We start from the raw sequence: 18,562 nt of genomic DNA, 5'->3' as shown, positions 1-18,562 counted from the left end.
GACACGTCGCGTGCGCAAGCGTCTCAAAATAAATTTAGAAATCCATGTTATTCAATTATTGCATCCACACTGCTCGTGCTTAAAATATAACTTCTTCCTATTTCTGACGCAGATCACGCTGCATGTCCTGCCTCTCCGATCTCCTCATTACTATGAAAGTGTAGATGGATCACCATATAAGTTCAAAGATGAAAAAGCCTGGAAGGAGGAGAGATGACTAGAAACAGTTGGCCGTTTTTATGTGTGGATTAATTGTCGGAGTAGAGGACCTTGTGCATTTCAGGTAAAATAACAACTCAATGCTTATATCTCAGGACAAATTAGCTAGCTACAGCAAGCTAGCTAAATAGGACAAATTAGCTAGCAAGTGCAAGCTAACTAGCTAAATTGCCGTACATGGTTAATGCTTTTCGACCTGTCCCCAAATTAATGTCATTGGTTGAGAGTTTGTTTTGATATTTTTAACCTGCGTGTCGTTTGGTGTAGGGGGACAAAATACATTTATGCGCGATGGCTCACGCACGTAGCCGGTTTGGGTTCCGTGTTAGGCTGTACATTGCTTAATTAATTACGTGGGTCAGGTTTTAGTCACAGAAGTGTATTGTGCCATATCATAACTGTTGCTGAACTCATGAGCGAGCGGCATGCTGTTCCATGTTTAAAGCGGGCCTATTTATTTGGCAAGACAGCTGGCTGGATCTCACTGTAGTAGGCTATGTTTTGGTTATTTGGATATCCATTCTGATTTTGTTCACTGTTAATGTAACTAGCCTAAATATGGATTGTTTCATGCCTTTATCGATCTGATATTTTGTTTACCTACCTGTACCGCTGTTTTGTTCTGTTCCATTCTTTCAAATTCACAGTTGTGTCGGTATTCTAAGCCAAACTGGTATTCAGTATTTTTGTTTGCATGCATGAAAATCTAGTTTGCATGATTTTGGTAAGACAGCTGTGTGTAAGGCTGCATTCATATAGGGCAATTCACATATTACAAACAGCCTATCTATCTTGTAGCTTATATTCATGACCAAAATGGCCTAGTTGTAGGGCGCTGTCCATTGTGCTGATACAGCACAGCAGAGATTGGCTATTTCAAAAGCACTCAAAGATCTCAGAGCATCTGCATTTGAACTTTGTTTATTGTGGTATAGACTAATTATATATAAGCAGAATTCAATATAATTCCAATGCAAGAATCCCCCCAAAATGTATCCCCCTCACCGATTTCAACTGCACCCTTAGTCCTGGTGCATAATCTGGATTTTAGTTCTGGGTTAACTGAGATAAAGGTTAAGGCAGTGTTTGCTGGAGAACTATAGTTGATGGCCTATCCACTGGGCAAAAACATTGAATCAATGTTGTTTCCACATAATTTCAACCCCCAAAATCAATGTGATGACGTGGAAAACGAATTGGATTTGCAAAAAGCGATCAATGTAACAGCATTTAGTCTTTTTTTCACCCAATTTTTAACCTAACTCCAATGACATGGTGAATTTTTGTTGTTGATTTCACGTTGAATTCACGTTAGTTGAGAACTCAACCAATGTACAGAACCAGTCAAAAGTTTGCACACACCTATTCATTCAAGGGTTTTTCTTTATTTTTTTACTATTTTCTACATTGTAGAATAATAGTGAAGACATCAACACTATGAAATAACACATGAAATCTTGTAGTAACCAAAAAAAAGTGTTAAATAAATCAATATGTTTTATATGAGATTCTTGATGATAGCTTTACACACTCTTGACACACTCTTGACATTCTCTCAACCAGTTTCATGAGGAATGCTTTTCCAACAGTCTTGAAGGAGTTCCCTCATATGCTGAGCACTTGTTGGCTGCTTTTTCTTCACTCCAACTCATCCTAAACCATCGTAATTGGGTTGAGGTCGGGTGTTTGTGGAGGCCCGGTTATCTGATGCACCACTCCATCAATCTCATGCTTGGTCAAATAGCCCATACAAAGCCTGGAGGTGTGTTTTGGATCATTGTCCTGATAAACAAATTATAGTTCCACTAAGCACAAACCAGATGGGATGGTGTATAGCTGCAGTATGCTGTGGTAGCCACGCTGGTTAAATGTGCCTTGAATTCTAAATAAATCACAGACAGTGTCACCAGTAAAGCACCCCCACACCATCACTCCTCCATGCTTCATGGTGGGAACCACACATGCGGAGATCATCCATTCACCTACTCTACGTCTCACAAAGACATGGCGGTTGGAACCAAAAATCTCAAATTTGGACTCATCAGACCAAAGGACAGATTTCCACTGGTCTAATGTCCATTGCTTGTGTTTCTTGGCCCAAGCAAGTCTCGAATTCTCATTGGTGTCCTATAGTGGTGTTTTTTTTTTGGTAGTAAAATCGACCATGAAGGCCTGATTCACGCAGTCTCCACTGAACAGTTGCTGTTGAGATGCATCTGTTACTTGAACTCTGAAGCATTTATTTGGGCTGCAATTTCTGAGGCTGGTAATTCTAATGAACTTATCCTCTGCAGCAGAGGTAACTGTGTAACTGTGTGTCTTCCTTTCCTGTGGCGGTCCTCATGAGAGCCAGTTTCATCGTAGCGCTTGATGGTTTTTGCGACTGTACTTGGACTGACCTTTATGTCGTTTCTCTTTGCTTATTTGAGCTGTTCTTGCCATAACATGGACTTGGTCTTTTACCAAATAGAGCTACCTTCTGTATACCACCCCTACCTTGTCACAACACAACTGATTGTCTCAAACACATTAAGAAGGATAGAAATTCCACAGATTAACTTTTAAGAAGGCACACCTGTTAATTGAAATGCATCCCAGGTGACTGACTACCTTATGAAGCTGGTTGAGAGAATGCCAAGAGTGTGCAAAGCTGTCATCAAGGCAAAGGGTGGCTACTTTGAAGAATATGTTTAACACTTTGTTGGTTACTACATGAATCCATATGTGTTATTTCATAGCTTTTATGTATTTACTATTATTCTACAATGTAGAAAATAGTCAAAGTAAAGAAAAGCCCTTGAATGAGTAGGTGTGTCCAAACTTTTGACTGGAACTGTATATCAAAACTAGAAGTTGAACTGATGTCTGTGCCCAGTGGGATGCTCCTCAGCAGGGCCCCGGGGCCCCAAATGCGATTGTCCGGCCCTGCTCCTCAGTTAGTAAAAAAGTAATGGTGATAAGACATTGGGGTCTAATCTATATAGTAATGCTGTTCTCGATGCGACTGGGCAGGAGGAAGAGGTAAGGTAGCTCCAGTCCCTGGTTCTGGCTCAGGATGTGGTCCTCTATATCCTTCAGTTCCTTTCTGAACCTGTCAATCACCTCCTGGGCCTGTGGCTCAGTGAAGTACTGCTCTGGATACTGACCCAATGGGACCTGGAGCAGAGAGGGGGATAGCGGAAGAGAGAGAGAGAGAGAGCGGGAGAGAAAGAACGAAAGGAGGTGTTAGACAAGGGTTTCATTCAGTTGGAGCAAACGGGAGAAAGCGTTTTGAAATGGAACCAAAAATGTATGTTGAGGTGGTACCACCCCCACTTAAAATAATATGCGTAACTACTCACAAGTTTGACTGGAATTCTATGGGCTTGGCTAGCGTCAGCGTAACCCTTTCACTTACTGCATCAGGTTGTGGCCGCCCCAGGTGCCATGTGATCGCCATCTCCAAACATGTTTGGCTGACATCAGGCAGGCTGTCCATTATCATCTCCATGGTAACAGCATCCTTGTCGGTTGGCGTGGGGTGACGCATGGTGCACGGGGTGTTGGGTACCCAAGCACACCAGTCAAACTATGTTAAAGAGAGCGGAGTGAGTTCATAGAAATGTGCGCGCATGTGTGCTTGCTTGTTCGCGTGCCTGGTGTGTGTGTGTTTGTGTTTGTGAAGTACCTGTCCATTGTTGGTGGCTGCGTGCTGTGCTGTGCTCGTGAAGATGGCTACACTCAGCAAGGTAACCAGCTCTGCTTTGTTTTTGAGTTCGTTGGACAAGCCAAACGTGGGGACATCGACAAAGCCCTCCTCAGCGATGTCCTTTATCCAGGTCTGTAGCTCAGGGTCCTCCACCACATCACTGTCACATTGGTAGTACACAGATATCATCCCTGAGACAAAACTATGGAGGGGCGGAGAGAGAGGGAGGGAGGGAGGGGCGGGTAAACAAACAGTGAAGTAGAAATAAAGATGGAGAGTAAGAGAAGGCTAATTAAAGGAGTTAATACTGCACAACGATTAGAACGTCTTATTTTCCCCAATATGAATTTCAGCATGTCCATATTTCAGGCCTAAGAGCATGTCCCCTCCTTGCTTTCCACTTACAACCTAATAAACAATGTGTCTGTGGTCATAAAGAAGTGGTCACACGGGTATTGCACCTGTGTATGGCGTCCCACGGCATCAGACTGTGTTCCATGTAGAAGTAGTCTCTGAGCTTAGTGGCTCTGCACCCTATTCCCCCATTTAGTGCAATGCTGTTGACCAGGGCCTATAGGGAATAAGATGCCATTTCGACGACAGCCGCAGAGGGGTAAAATAAGTAAAAACCTGTGTATGGCGTCCCACAGCATGATGCTGTGCTCCCTGTAGAAGTAGTCTTTGAGCGTGGTGGCTCCGCGCTGTTGGAAGTCCCAGCAGGGCTGGAGAGAGCGGTAGGTCAGGACCTTGTACTCTCTCTGGGACAGGACGAGCAGGCCCTCCCCTCCTGTAGACACTACCTGGAGGAAGAGAGCAGGAGGATGCTGTCAGCTTAGACCGCAATGGTGGGAAATCTAACCACTGGTCCACCACTTTCAAAGCTGTCCTATCTGTGTCCCTATATGACATTTCGCACATTCGGGGGGGAGTTACAAAATTTGGCGAAATGGGGAAAATGAATCGTCAAAGAAGAGAATAGCGAGCTGACCCTTTTGAAGATGCCGTCAGCGGAGACGAGCTGAGTCCGTCCCCTGCAGTTGATCTCCAGAGTGTAGCGCAGGTGGGGAGCCAGGAGCTAAAGACAAGAGAGGGGGATGAGACAGCAACACACGCACACACGTTCACGCTCGCGCACATACACGCACACACGCTCCTACCTTGTATACAGGGTGTACAGCGGGAAGTTGACGTAACGTAGCCACACAGAACACTTCTACCAACAGGTGCGTTCTCAACAGGTGTGACAGCAACTGGAACACCTGGAACTCTGAGTGACGGACCCAAATCTTAGCCAATAGCCAGGCCAGGGGGGGGTCATTAGGCAGGAAGATGGGGGTGTCCAAGCCAGGAGTCTGTCCTAGCTAGAAAAGAGAAGGGATTAATAGTGTGTGTGTGTGTGTGTGTGTGTGTGTGTGTGTGTGTGTGTGTGTGTGTGTGTGTGTGTGTGTGTGTGTGTGTGTGTGTGTGTGTGTGTGTGTGTGTGTGTGTGTGTGTCCAGTCCTACCTGTATGGCAATGGGTATGAGTCCCTGGTCAGGGTGCTCATATAGTAGACACAGAGGTGCAGCGATGTACTGTGGTTTCCCCCTGATTACATTGGTGGGAACACCATCCATAATGGCATAGTCAATCAAGTAGATGTTACCAGCCTAGAGATGAAGGGAGGAGAGCGGAAAATCTGTAGAGGCAGCTGAGGCTAGGGTTAAGATAGTATTTTTTTTAGGGGGTAGATCAGCTTTAATATTGCAGTTCTGTCAATGTAATCAACTGCATCATTTCCAAATCCCATATATATTTTTGGGTAAATGTGTATATATACAGTACCAGTCAAAAGTTTGGACACACCTACTCATTCAAGGGTTTTTCTTTATTTTGACTATTTTCTACGTTGTAGAATAATGGTGAAGTAATCAAAACTATGAAATTACACATGGAATCATGTAGTAACTAAAGAAGTGTTAAACAAATCTAAATCTATTTTAGATTCTTCAAAGTAGCCACCCTATGCCTTGATGACAGCTTTGCAGATTCTTGCCATTCTCTCAACCAGCTTTATGAGGACCTGGAATGCATTTCAATTAACAGGTGTGCCTTCTTAAAAGTTACACCGGAATTTATTTCCTTAATGCGTATGAGCCAATCAGTTGTGTTGTGACAAGGTAGGGGTGGTGTACAGACAATAGCCCTATTTGGTAAAAGACCAAGTCCATATTATGGCAAGAACAGCTCAAATAAGCAAAGAGAAACGACAGTCCATCATTACTTTAAGACATGATGATCAGTCAATCCGCAACATTTCAGAAACTTGAATGTTTCTTCAAGTGCAATCGCAAAAACCATCAAGCGCTATGATGAAACTGGCTCTCATGAGGACCGCCACAGGAATGGAAGACCCAGAGTTACCTCTGCTGCAGACGACAAGTTCATTAGAGTTAAAAGCCCCAGAAATTGCAGCCCAAATATATGCTTCACAGAGTTCAAGGAACAGACACATTTGTGAAGTGCACCAGTCCCTCCTGCAGCAAAGCATCCCCACTACATGATGCTGCCACCCCCGTGCTTCACGGTTGGGATGGTGTTCTTCGGCTTGCAAGCCTCCCCCTTTTTCCTCCAAACATAACGATGGTCATTATGGCCAAACAGTTATTTTTGTTTCATCAGACCAGAGGACATTTCTCCAAAAAGTACGATCTTTGTCCCCATGTGCAGTTGCAAACCGTAGTCTGGCTTTTTTTAATGGCAGTTTTGGAGCAGCGGCCTTTCAGGTTATGTCAATATAGGACTCGTTTTACTGTGGATATAGATACTTTTGTACCGGTTTCCTCCAGCATCTTCACAAGGTCCTTTGCTGTTGTTCTGGGATTGATTTGTACTTTTCGCACCAAAGTACGTTAATCTCTAGGAGACAGAACGCACCTCCTTCCTGAGCGGTATGATGGCTGCGTGGTCTCATGGTGTTTATACTTGCATGCTATTGTTTGTACAGATGAACGTGGTACCTTCAGGCGTTTGGAAATTGCTCCCAAGGATAAACCAGACTTGTGGATTTCTACATTTTTTGATGATGATGTCAAGCGAAGAGGCACTGAGTTTGAAGGTAGGCCTTGAAATACATCCACAGGTACACCTCCAATTGACTCAAATTATGTCAGAAGCTTCTAAAGCCATGACATCATTTTCTGGAATTTTCCAAGCTGTTTAAAGGCCCAGTCAACTTAGTGTATGTAAACTTCTGACCCACTGGAATTGTGATTCAGTGAATTATAAGTGAAATAATCTGTCTGTAAACAATTGTTGGGAAAATTACTTGTGTCATGCACAAAGTAGATGTCCTAAGTGACAAAACTATGAAACTAAATTGCCAAAACTATAGATTGTTAACAAGAAATTTGTGGAGTGGTTGAAAAACGAGTTTTAATGACTCCAACCTAAGTGTATGTAAACTTCTGACTTCAACTGTATTAGATGTTCGTAGTGGCACTTCAAAATACATTAAGATTTACCAACTTGCTCACAAAATTTCTCCAAAATGTTTGCAGACAGACTACTCGCCATGTGGCCATCCTGGACAGGGGTGCAATCCCATCACCTGGTGGTATTTGTAGGGTTGTAGCTTAAGGCACCTTCATTCTACAGTCTTTTAAAGTGTGTGTTTCGGGAGTGACATCAAAAGGTGTTTAAAAATAACCCAAACAAATAATTAGATCAGTATCTTTCAAAGTAATAATAGAACAACTCAAGGTGTTCTATTGAAATGAAAGTGTAATATTATTTTTTACATTGCTTTATTTTCAAACATGAAGTTTAGGAAATCAGGGTTTGGGACAGGTGTATAAACGGTTACTTTGTACTATATTAACTTATATGTTTGTTATTGCCTTGGATTCAATTAGAACATATCATGATGTAAATAAATGTCCTAAGTTTGGAGACATAATTGTTTAAAAAAATATTTTTCTGGTGTGGGACAGCAATTTACACCACTTCTGTAGAGTCACCCATATAGAGAAAAGGCTCTGGTCAAAAGTAGTGCACTATATAGGGAATAGAGCTCTGTTTAAAAGTAGAGCACTATATAGGGAATAGAGCTCTGTTTAAAAGTAGAGCACTATATAGGGAATAGAGCTCTGTTTAAAAGTAGTGCACTATATAGGGAATAGAGCTCTGTTTAAAAGTAGAGCACTATATAGGGAATAGAGCTCTGTTTAAAAGTAGAGCACTATATAGGGAATAGAGCTCTGTTTAAAAGTAGTGCACTATATAGGGAATAGAGCTCTGTTTAAAAGTAGTGCACTATATAGGGAATAGAGCTCTGTTTAAAAGTAGTGCACTATATAGGGAATAGAGCTCTGTTTAAAAGTAGTGCACCAGGGAAAAGATCTCTGGTGAAAAGTAATGCACTATATACATTATTAGAAAAAAAGTGTTCTCTAGAACCTACGACGGTTCTTTAGGTCTCCCCATAGAAGAACCCTTTTTTGCTCCAGGTAGAACATTTTTGGGTTCCACGTAGAACCCTTTCCACAGAGGGTTCTACATGGAACCCAAAAGGGTTCTACATTGAACCAAAAAGGGTGCTCCTATGGGGACAGCCAAGGAACCCTTTTGGAACCCTTTTTTCTAAGAGTGTAGGGAATAGGGCTCCGGACAAAAGTACACTATTTTGCAATTAGAGCTCTGGTGAAAAGTAGGGCACGATTTTGGGAATAGGGTGCTATTTTGGTACGTACACAGAAGGACAGGTAGATGGACCCTAGTGGGGGTCAAACAGAGATAGATAGATGGGCCCCACCTTGAGCTCCTTGTCCAGGGTGGTCCTGGGTGCCAGCGACCCCTGCACCATGTCCCCAGAGACGGGGAAGTTTCCTGGAAGCTCCTTGCAGCGCTGGATCATGCGGGGGTTTGAACCATTCAGACACTGGTACCCAAAGAACCAATCTTCCTTCCAGTGCTCCATACAGTACTCTGGAACCATAGGGATAATCAATCAATCAACCACAGAATGAAAAAGTACTGTCTGAATGTATCAATAATAATTTATTAATATAATAATCTACACTACCGGTCAAAAGTTTTAGAATACCTACTCATTCAAGGGTTTTTCTGTATTTTCACTATTTTCTACATTGTTGAATAATAGTGAAGACCTCAAAACTATGAAATAACACATATGGAATCATGTAATAATCAAAAAAGTGTTATATATGAGATTTTTCAAATAGCCACCCTTTGCCTTGATGACAGCTTTGCACACTCTTGGCATTCTCTCTACCAGCTGCATGAGATAGTCACCAGGAATGCATTTCAATTAACAGGTGTGTCTTCTTAAGTTCATTTGTGGAATTCCTTTCCTTCTTAATGCGTTTGAGCCAATTAGTTGTGTTGTGACAAGGTAGGGGGGTATACAGAAGATAGCTCTATTTGGTAAAAGACCAAGTCCATATTATGGCAAGAACAGCTCAAATAAGCAAAGAGAAACTACAGTCCATCATTACTTTAAGACATGAAGGTCAGTCAATATAGAACATTTCAAGAACTTTTAAAGTTTCTTCAAGTGCAGTTGCAAAAACCATCAAGTGCTATGATGAAACTGGCTCTCATGATGACCGCTACAGGAATGGAAGACCCAGAGTTACCTCTGCTGCAGAGGATAAGTTCATTAGAGTTAAAAGCCTCAGAAATTGCAGCCCAAATAAATGCTTTAGAGTTCAAGTAACAGACACATCTCAACATCAACTGTTCAGAGGAGATTGTGTGACTCAGGCCTTCGTGGTCGAATTGCTGCAAAGAAACCACTACTAAAGGACACCAATAATAAGAAGAGACTTGCTTGGGCCAAGAAACACGAGCAACTACGTACAATACAATACTGGACACATGTTTAGTTTATAGGGGATGTATTTCTTCCTTGTTTTGGACTTTTTGGATGATTTGCGTAGTGGTATTGTATTACTGCACTGTAGGAGCTAGAAACACAAGCATTTCGCTGCACCTGCTGTAACATCTGCTAATCTGTGTACGCAACCAATAAACTTTCATTTGTTACATACAGTACATCTCTGATCATGCGAATATCAGATCAAAAAAATAAAAAAAACTTGCTATGAAGTAAAATCATAAGTAATCATCATAGTAGTACATTTGAGTATACATACTTATGTTTCTACTTTACAGACATACTGTACATTTGAATTAGTTCTCAAAATCTGTAGTAGACGAACCAGTTCTATAGGTTTACCAAAACGTTTAGGTGATCATCAAGAAGCGTCGGATTAGGTAATAGTAAAATGTATTTGAAGAAAAAAGAGAATCATAGCAAAAGTAAATGTGAGCATTGCATTGTGAAAAGGCCACGACTTCATATGAACATGTGTTGCAATGTGAAACGGTAGATGAAACGCTGACTAAGTTTGGTGAAAAAGTGACTGTATGATTTTGTGTGTTGTACTTAAGTCAATTGAACATGTGCTTAAGAGTTTTGAAACGACTTCCTGTGTGATGATGCGTTTTGAGTTTTGTACTAAGAATTGTAAAAAGGTACAAAATACTTGTGAAAATAGCACCAAAGCATTACAAAAACAGTAATATATGATATACTGTATAATAATAGGACTGAGAGAGTAAATATAGAGAAGTGTTATACGTAATGTGGGAAAATCAATTGACCATATATGAAACAATTATTTAATAAATTCTTTAAAATATTCTAAATTGACCTAATTACTTTATATGAACATATATTGCAATGTGAAACAGTAGATGAAACACTGATTAAGTTAGGTGAAAACTGTTGTTGCATTACTCCGAGGCCTCCCTTCCTAAATGTCTGTGATTAGGAACAGGAAGAGACTGGCAATAAAAAAAGTGTCGGCCTGTACTCTACAACCAATAACACCTCTGATGCAGATGGGAGGGAGGGCTAAAGCACTGAATGTAAATATTGTATATTTGTTTTACTGTACTCTACCAGCTATGGGGCTTTTGAGTTTCCAGAAGCATCGTTTAAAGTCCTCCAGATCATCCCATGACTTTCCAAACCTGATGGCTAGTTTCTTCAGAGACAGCTCTAGAATACTTGGAGAGAGAAGAAGGGAGGGAGGGAGAGATGGGTGAGAGAGGGTAGAGAGAGGGGGCGATGGGTGCGAGAGAGGGTAGAGCGAGGGGGTGATGGGTGAGAGAGGGGGGTAGAGAAAGAGATCGAGCGGGTGAAGTGGGGTAAGGAGAGAGAAATGGAACATATTTTTTTAAGAAAGGGGGAAGTTGAGACACATAATGTGGGTAAGACATATGTCTGAGCAAGTGAGGGACATTTTACATTAGATTTACATTAGATTTAGGGGAGATTTGACCAGCATGTGTGAATGTCAATGCGTAAGAATAACATCACACAGAAAAATGTGTGTAACTCACGCATAGTGTAAGGAACCCTCAAAGTCGCTCCTTTTCTCGCTGTCAAAACGTACGTCCTGATGCAGGTCTGCTTCGGTCTTGGCATCGATACACTTGGGAATCCCAGAAGCCCATGCAGTCCATCTGGATAAGCAAACATAACTGTAAGAACTAGGCTCTCTTTCTGGAGCGATTGGAATTGGGACGCGTGTGTGCATTCGTATTTCTGTGACTGTGTACATAAATAGGTGTGTGCACGTGTGTGTGTAACAACATTTCTGTAATCTTACTGACCTGTATATAATTTGTCTCTCCTGCAGTTCTGCTTTTCTGTGAGCCAATAGCTGAGGAGAGGTATCTTCACAGAGTCTCTTCGCTAAAGGAGGGAGAGAGACAGCGAGAGAGAGGGATGACTCACTCACACATACAGGTAACTGCCAAAGTAAAGGGAACACTTGAGTAAATGAGGGATACAAATTATATTGAACGCAGGTGCTTCCACACAAATCAAATCCAAATTGTATTTGTCACATGCGCCGAATACAACAGGACCTTACAGTGAAATGCTTACTTACAAAGCCCTTAACCAACAATGCAGTTAAGAACATTTCCCCCAAAAATGTAAGAGATAAGAATACAAATAATTAAAGAGCAGCAGTAAATAACAATATCGGGGCTATATACAGAGAGTACCGATACAGAGTCATTGTGCAGGGGGCACCGGTGTCGAGGTAATTGAGGTAATATGTACATGTAGGTAGAGTTATTAAAGTGACTATGCATAGAAAATAAGAGATTAGCAGCAGCATGGAAGGGGGGGGGGGGGGGTAATGCAAATAATCTGGGTAGCTATTTGATTAGCTGTTCAGGAGTCTTGTGGCTTGGGGGTAGAAGCTGTTTAGAAGCCTCTTTGACCTAGACTTGGCACTCCGGTACCGCTTGCCGTGCAGTAGCAGAGAGAACAGTCTATGACTAGAGTGGCTGGAGTCTTTGACCATTTTTAGGGCCTTCCACTGACACCACCTGGTATAGAGGTCCTGGATGGCAGAAAGCTTGGCCCCAGTGATGAACTGGGCCGTTCACACTACCCTCTATAGTGCCTTGTGATCAGAGGCCGAGCAGTTGCCTTACCAGGAAGTGATGCAACCCGTCAGGATGCTCTCGATGGTGCAGCTATAAAACCTTTTGAGGATCTGAGGACCCATGCCAAATCTTTTCAGTCTTCTAAGGGGGAATAGGTTTTGTCGTGCCCTCTTCACAACTGTCTTGGTGGACCATGCTAGTTTGTTGGTGATGTGGACACCAAGGAACTTGAAGCTCTCAACCTGCTCCACTGCAGCCCCGTCGATGAGAATGAGGGCGTGCTCGGTCCTCCTTTTCCTGTAGTCCACAATCATCTCCTTTGTCTTGATCACGTTGAGGGAGAGGTTGTTGCCCTTGCATCACACGGTCAGGTCTCTGACCTCCTCCCTATAGGTTGTCTCGTCGTTGATCAGGCCTACCACTGCTGTGTCATCAGAAAAGGATGGTGTTGGAGTTGTGCCTGGCCGTGCAGTCATGAATGAACAGGGAGTACCCTGAGGGGATCAGTGTGGCGGATGTGTTGTTACCTACCCTCAACACCTGGGGGCGTCAGGAAGTCCAGGATCCAGTTGCAGAGGGAGGTGTTTAGTTCCAGGGTCCTTAGCTTAGTGATGAGCTTTGTGGGCACTATGGTGTTGAACGCTGAGCTGTAGTCAATGAACAGCATTCTCACATGGATGTTCCTTTTGTCCAGGTGGGGAAGGGCAGTGTAGAGTGCATTAGAGATTGCGTCATCTGTGGATCTGTTGGTGCGGTATGCAAATTGGAGTGGGTCTAGGGTTTCTGGGATAATGGTGTTGATGTGAGCCATGACCAGCCTTTCAAAGCATTTCATGGCTACAATGTGAGTGCTACAGGTCGGTAGTCATTTAGGCAGGTTACCTTAGTGTTCTTGGGCACAGGGACTATGGTGGTCTGCTTGAAACATGTTGGTGTTACAGACTCGGACACGGGGAGGTTGAAAATGTCAGTGAAGACATTTGCCAGTTGGTCAGCGCATGCTCGCAATACACGTCCTGGTAATCCATCTGGCCCAGCGGCCTTGTGAATGTTGACCTGTTTAAAGGTCTTACTCACATCGGCTGCGGAGAGCGTGATCACACAGTCATTCGGAACAGCTGATGCTCTCATGCATGTTTCAGTGTTACCTGCCTCGAAGCGAGCATAGAATTGATTTAGCTCGTCTGGTAGGCTCGTGTCACTGGGCAGCTCTCGGCTGTGCTTCCCTTTGTGGTCCGTAATAGTTTGGAGGCCCTGCCACATCCGACGAGCGAGAGTTCTTCTTCAATTTGAGGTGAGTAATCCCAGTTCTGATGTCCAGAATATGTATTTTCGGTCATAAGAGACAGTAGCAGCAACATTGTGTACAAAACAAGACAACGCGAAATAACAAAACAAAATAGTATGGTTGGTTAAGAGCTGATGAAACGGCAGCCCTCCCCTCCGGCGTCATTTTGCACAGGTGTGGTTCCAGAGTTAATTAAGCAATTAATATCCCATCATGCTTAGAGTCATGTATAAAAATGCCCAGTTGTTCATTATTTTGGCTACCATGGCTAGAAGAGATCTCAGTGACTTTGAAAGAGGAGTGTCAAATGAGCAGAGGGGTTTTGAAAGGTGTGTGTGTGTGAACACTTATGGGAATTTTCGGAGCAGCCCGAGACAGCGTTTTGCACCACCAACAACTAAACATCAAATGATGGAATTTCTATGCCAAGGTGCATTGAAGCTATTCTGGTGACCAAATCTAGGACACAGATCTAGGATCTGCTTTCTCACCCCAAAACATTAACCTTTAACACGAAAGGGAAAAAAACGCAAACTGACTTGAGAGCAGTATATTGAGGGGCAACTTCTTTCCTTTACCAATTAATTACCTGTGCCTTCTCGTATCTCCACCTTGACGTCTCCTATGAGCCAGCGGTAGCAGGGGAAGGTGAGGGCTATACCACCACCTGGTGGCTCCACAGTGACATAGCGACAGAACCAGTTATCCTCCACCCAGTAACGCTGCTTCTCCAGACGAACCAGGAGGAGAGGACCCAGAGGGGCTGGGCTACACACCTTGTACTCATCCACCTGGGGGGGGGGGGGGGGGGGGGGAGAGGCACACACACTTGATATGAACCTACCTAAAAATGACGCACACATACACCTTGTACTCCTCTTGGATCACACGCACAACACAGCCCTACTTACAGCTCCTCTACAGAAGTCCAGTCCAGGGTTGTCAAGGATTGTTCTCTCAGTCTGTCCATTCTCTCCAACCAGGGTGACATATATGTAGTTATTGGTGCCGGAATACTCTGATGTGCCTGTGGCAACTGTCACCTTATATTCCTCCATCTAAAAACACTGGTACATGCATGCACGCACACATACACACACACACACACACACACACACACACACACACACACACACAAGGCTGAGGTTGTTGGCTCTATGTCAGAACATTTCTGAGTGTGATGCATAGGGGCTGTGGAGTCTGGTGTGTCCTCAAACACTGATCTCTCAATGTTTATCCTCTTATGGTTCAGGTTAAGACTTGAGGAGGGTAACCTGATCCTATATCTGTGCCTAAAGGTAGACCAGCTGGCAGGCAATTTCATGGTCATTTTCAATCTCTCCTTATCGCAGTCTATAATCCCGACATGTCTCAAGCTGACCACCATCATTCCTGCTCTCAGGAGCTCTAAGGCTACCTGCGACATAGACTACCTCTCTGTAGCACTAACATCTGTAATCATGAAGTGCTTTGAAATGCTGGTCATGGTACACATAACCTCCATCATCCCAGACACCATAGACCAGGTGTCTCCAACCTTTTCTAGCAGGAGAGCTACTTAAACATTTTTTTTTTAAATGAAACGTCGCGTGCTATATATATATTTTTTGAGCTTTCAAATTCTTCTTTTCACATTCTTCTTTTCTCCTCTCCCCTGCAACTCTTCCCCCAGGTCCTTAGTGTACCAGAGAAGGTAGTGCTTTCTGTCAATATACCTGGTAAAATAATGGTTGTTATAAACTGGGTGGTTCAATCCCTGAATGCTGTTTGGCTGACAGCTGTGGTATATCAGACCGTATACCACGGGTATGACAAAACATTTTTACTGCTCTAATTACGTTGTTACCCGGTTTATAATAGCAATAAGGCACCTCAGGGGTTTGTGGTATATGGTCAATATATCACGGCTAAGGGCTGTATCCAGGCACTCCGCATTGCGTCGTGCTTATCTCTAAGGGTTAAGCACTATGATATCAGTTTAGTATTTTCCCCAAACAAAATGATCTGGGATTTTTCCTGGTTTTAGAATATTATTTGCACTAGAAATTACAATTGCTCATAGAGAAACAACGAATTTGGATGTTGTGAGTCCATTTCATGCTTAAATCACACCAGAAGACCAATTTTTTTTATAGGTCTGGCAAAAAAACGAACAAATAGATTTTTGAGTGTAATTCCCCTTTGTTTGCCATCTGGCCCTTTAGTTGCACATCTAGCGAGTGAAGAATGTGTCATCTAATGTGCCGGTCTAGCAATGGTTCTGTACTGCTGCTGCTCATCTCATGGCAAAGTTAGCAAATAACAATACAAAAAAATAGATACAAATTATTGATTAATTTGACAGGTAAGCCTACTTTGCAGTTAACATTTAGGCCTAATTGAGAACTTTTTGGGGAAAGTTTTTCTGTCAACCCACAAGACTGTTATCACATCAACTGGTACACACAGAGTGATAGACAAACGCACGCACCACACAGACAGATGGGCAATATTGCTGGAAATTAATTGCCAGATAGTATGTTAGGTTTGGCTTTTTGGCCGTTTGCATGCATATCCTACTAGCAGTCACTTTTTATGTATAAACCCACCTGAACCGCTCCAGTGAATAAGGTGACCTGGCACTGACCTGTATATACTTGCATTCTAATGTTACTTTAACTCTTATTGTAGTTCATGTGTTTTTTAAACATTTGTATATTATATTTTCCATTATTATCTATATTATTATCACTGCATTGTTGGGAAAGAGCTCTCAAGGGGAGAATTGAACTCGACTGTTTTACCTGTTGTATCCTGTACGTGGCGAATAAACTTTTGAAACTTTGCATGGATTAATAGCCTACGTCAGGCACACAGTTATCGGTACACACCCAATAGGTACGGCACCCCTCGCTCTAAAACAATGGAGAGACTGTGAGCTGAGAAAAACGCACCCAAGACTCATAACTTAAAGCTAATGTTTGCACTTGTGCTTTTATCGTTTTTTTTTTACAGCGTGTAGCTGGTCCAGCCCTTTCCCTATGGCAATATCACTTATTAACTTTGCCTGCCTTCCAAATGGCACCCTATGCATTCGGGCAGGGAGCGTTCTCCTGGCATCCGCCAAACCCAGATTTTTCAGTCGACACCTTGGCATTGCACATGGTGATCTTAGGCTTGTGTGCGGCTGCTCGGCCATGGAAAGTCATTTCATGAAGCTCCCGACAAAAAACAGTTCTTGTGCTGATGTTGCTTCCAGGGGCAGTTTGGAACTCGGTAGTGAGTGTTCGCAACCAAGGACAGTCGACTTTTATGCTCTACGCGCTTCAGCCGTCGGCGTTCCCGTTCTGTGAGCTTGTGTGGCCTATCACTTCACGGCTGAGCCGTTTTTGCTCCTAGACATTTCCAACTTCGCAATAACGGTGCTTAACGTTGACCGGAAGAGCTCCAGCAGGGCAGAAATTTGACAAACTAACTTGTTGGAAACAAGTACTTTTCTACTTTGCATTTCAGTACTTTTCTACCTTGCATTTCAGTACTTTTCTACCTTGCATTTCAGTACTTTTCTACCTTGCATTTCAGTACTTTTCTACTTTACATTTCAGTACTTTTCTACCTTGCATTCCAGTACTTTTCTACCTTGCATTCCTATAGCATTCCCTTAGGTATGTAATCTAGTCCTTATGTAATCTATTGCAGACTAAATGCATTCATTCATATCCATTCAGAATGTGTGTACAGTTTGTTCATCAGACAGTATAAGGAAGAACTTACCTCACTGCTGTTAGGGAAAGATAGAACATTCACTGTTAGGCTCCGAACACTTTTCTCTACACCTCTTTCTCTCTCCTGTTTATTTCCGTGTACCTAACTCTTCCCCCGTCCCTATTTCCTCTTCCCTCACTCTCTCTCTTTCTTTGTGTAGAGTGCAAATTTTCTTCACTCCAGAGCAACCCTCCCTCTCTCTCTCCTCTCTTCCCTCTCTCTGAAATCTCACTCAGAAAGTTAGTCAGTCCACTCCACTGTCAACCGGTTCAGTCATCCACCAGCAGTCTGCTACACTTCAAAAAAAAATCCTCTTTCATTCACACCCTCTCACTACCTGTCCACGTTTCCAAGCTAATGACTTGGCTTCTCTCTCTCCCCCTCCCTCTATCACTTTATGTCTACATGCCCTCCTCCCTCTGGCACCTCTCCCCTTCTCTCTCTCTCTTTCTCTCTCTAGCACAAGGAAATGAGAAGTACACCAACCTCTATGAGCACATACAGAGAGATAAGGCATACAAAAGACCACTGAGGCATCATGCAAAAACCTAGTCTAAAAATATGTAACCAACACAACAAGCACCTCTCCTGAACTTACTGTGTAATTGTTTACACACTATGTTATATACTATATATATATACACTATATAATTGGTGTCATATCTGATGTTCTCTTCAGACAACCCCTACAGAGAAGCACAATACTGAGTCAAAAAATAAATAAAATGAAATGTATTCAGAGAAAATAGGACTTCACAAATTCAAATGAGGTTCTCGCACATGTCAACATGCATAATGTCACTCTGCGTATAGCTTTTACACATCTAAGAGATGCGGTCTGAGTAGACCTTACTTCTATCTGCAAAATGGGAGTTGCCTTAGAGACTGCCCTATTGTGTTTCGTCCAAGAGGGATAGATTGTGAGCGTTAGTGTGGAATGTGTAGACGGTGACAGGATCTGCTGCTTCATCCCGTGGGCTAGAATCATGCTGGTTCTAAACGTGTCATCTTTGGGCAAAAACTTAACCGACAGGTCCCCATCACAAAACTCTGTTAAAAACGCTCAGTCAAGATGCCCCAGGATTCAACCTAGATTCGACACAGTATTCAAATAAAATGTTATTTTGTCACGTGCTTTCGAACACAACCTTA

General features: G+C 42.8%; 1 protein-coding gene across 1 annotated transcript; it reads right to left on the bottom strand.

Moving 5' to 3' along the window:
• Window positions 1-1,124: 1,124 nt before the first annotated feature.
• On the bottom strand, window positions 1,125-17,852 carry LOC139379375 (arachidonate 12-lipoxygenase). Its single transcript, XM_071122184.1, has 14 exons — window positions 17,420-17,852; window positions 14,578-14,733; window positions 14,256-14,457; window positions 11,590-11,671; window positions 11,317-11,439; window positions 10,874-10,980; window positions 8,699-8,871; window positions 5,412-5,555; window positions 5,065-5,268; window positions 4,896-4,982; window positions 4,538-4,707; window positions 3,887-4,109; window positions 3,617-3,787; window positions 1,125-3,375 (listed from the first exon to the last, which is right to left on the bottom strand). The coding sequence occupies exons 2-14, from the start codon at window positions 14,722-14,724 to the stop codon at window positions 3,196-3,198; spliced, it is 2,013 nt and encodes a 670-aa protein (XP_070978285.1). The 5' UTR covers window positions 14,725-14,733; window positions 17,420-17,852; the 3' UTR covers window positions 1,125-3,195.
• Window positions 17,853-18,562: the final 710 nt, after the last annotated feature.

Source organism: Oncorhynchus clarkii, chromosome 21 (assembly GCF_045791955.1).
Source record: "Oncorhynchus clarkii lewisi isolate Uvic-CL-2024 chromosome 21, UVic_Ocla_1.0, whole genome shotgun sequence".
NCBI lineage: Eukaryota > Metazoa > Chordata > Actinopteri > Salmoniformes > Salmonidae > Oncorhynchus > Oncorhynchus clarkii.
This window is presented reverse-complemented; position numbering and strand designations above follow the sequence as displayed.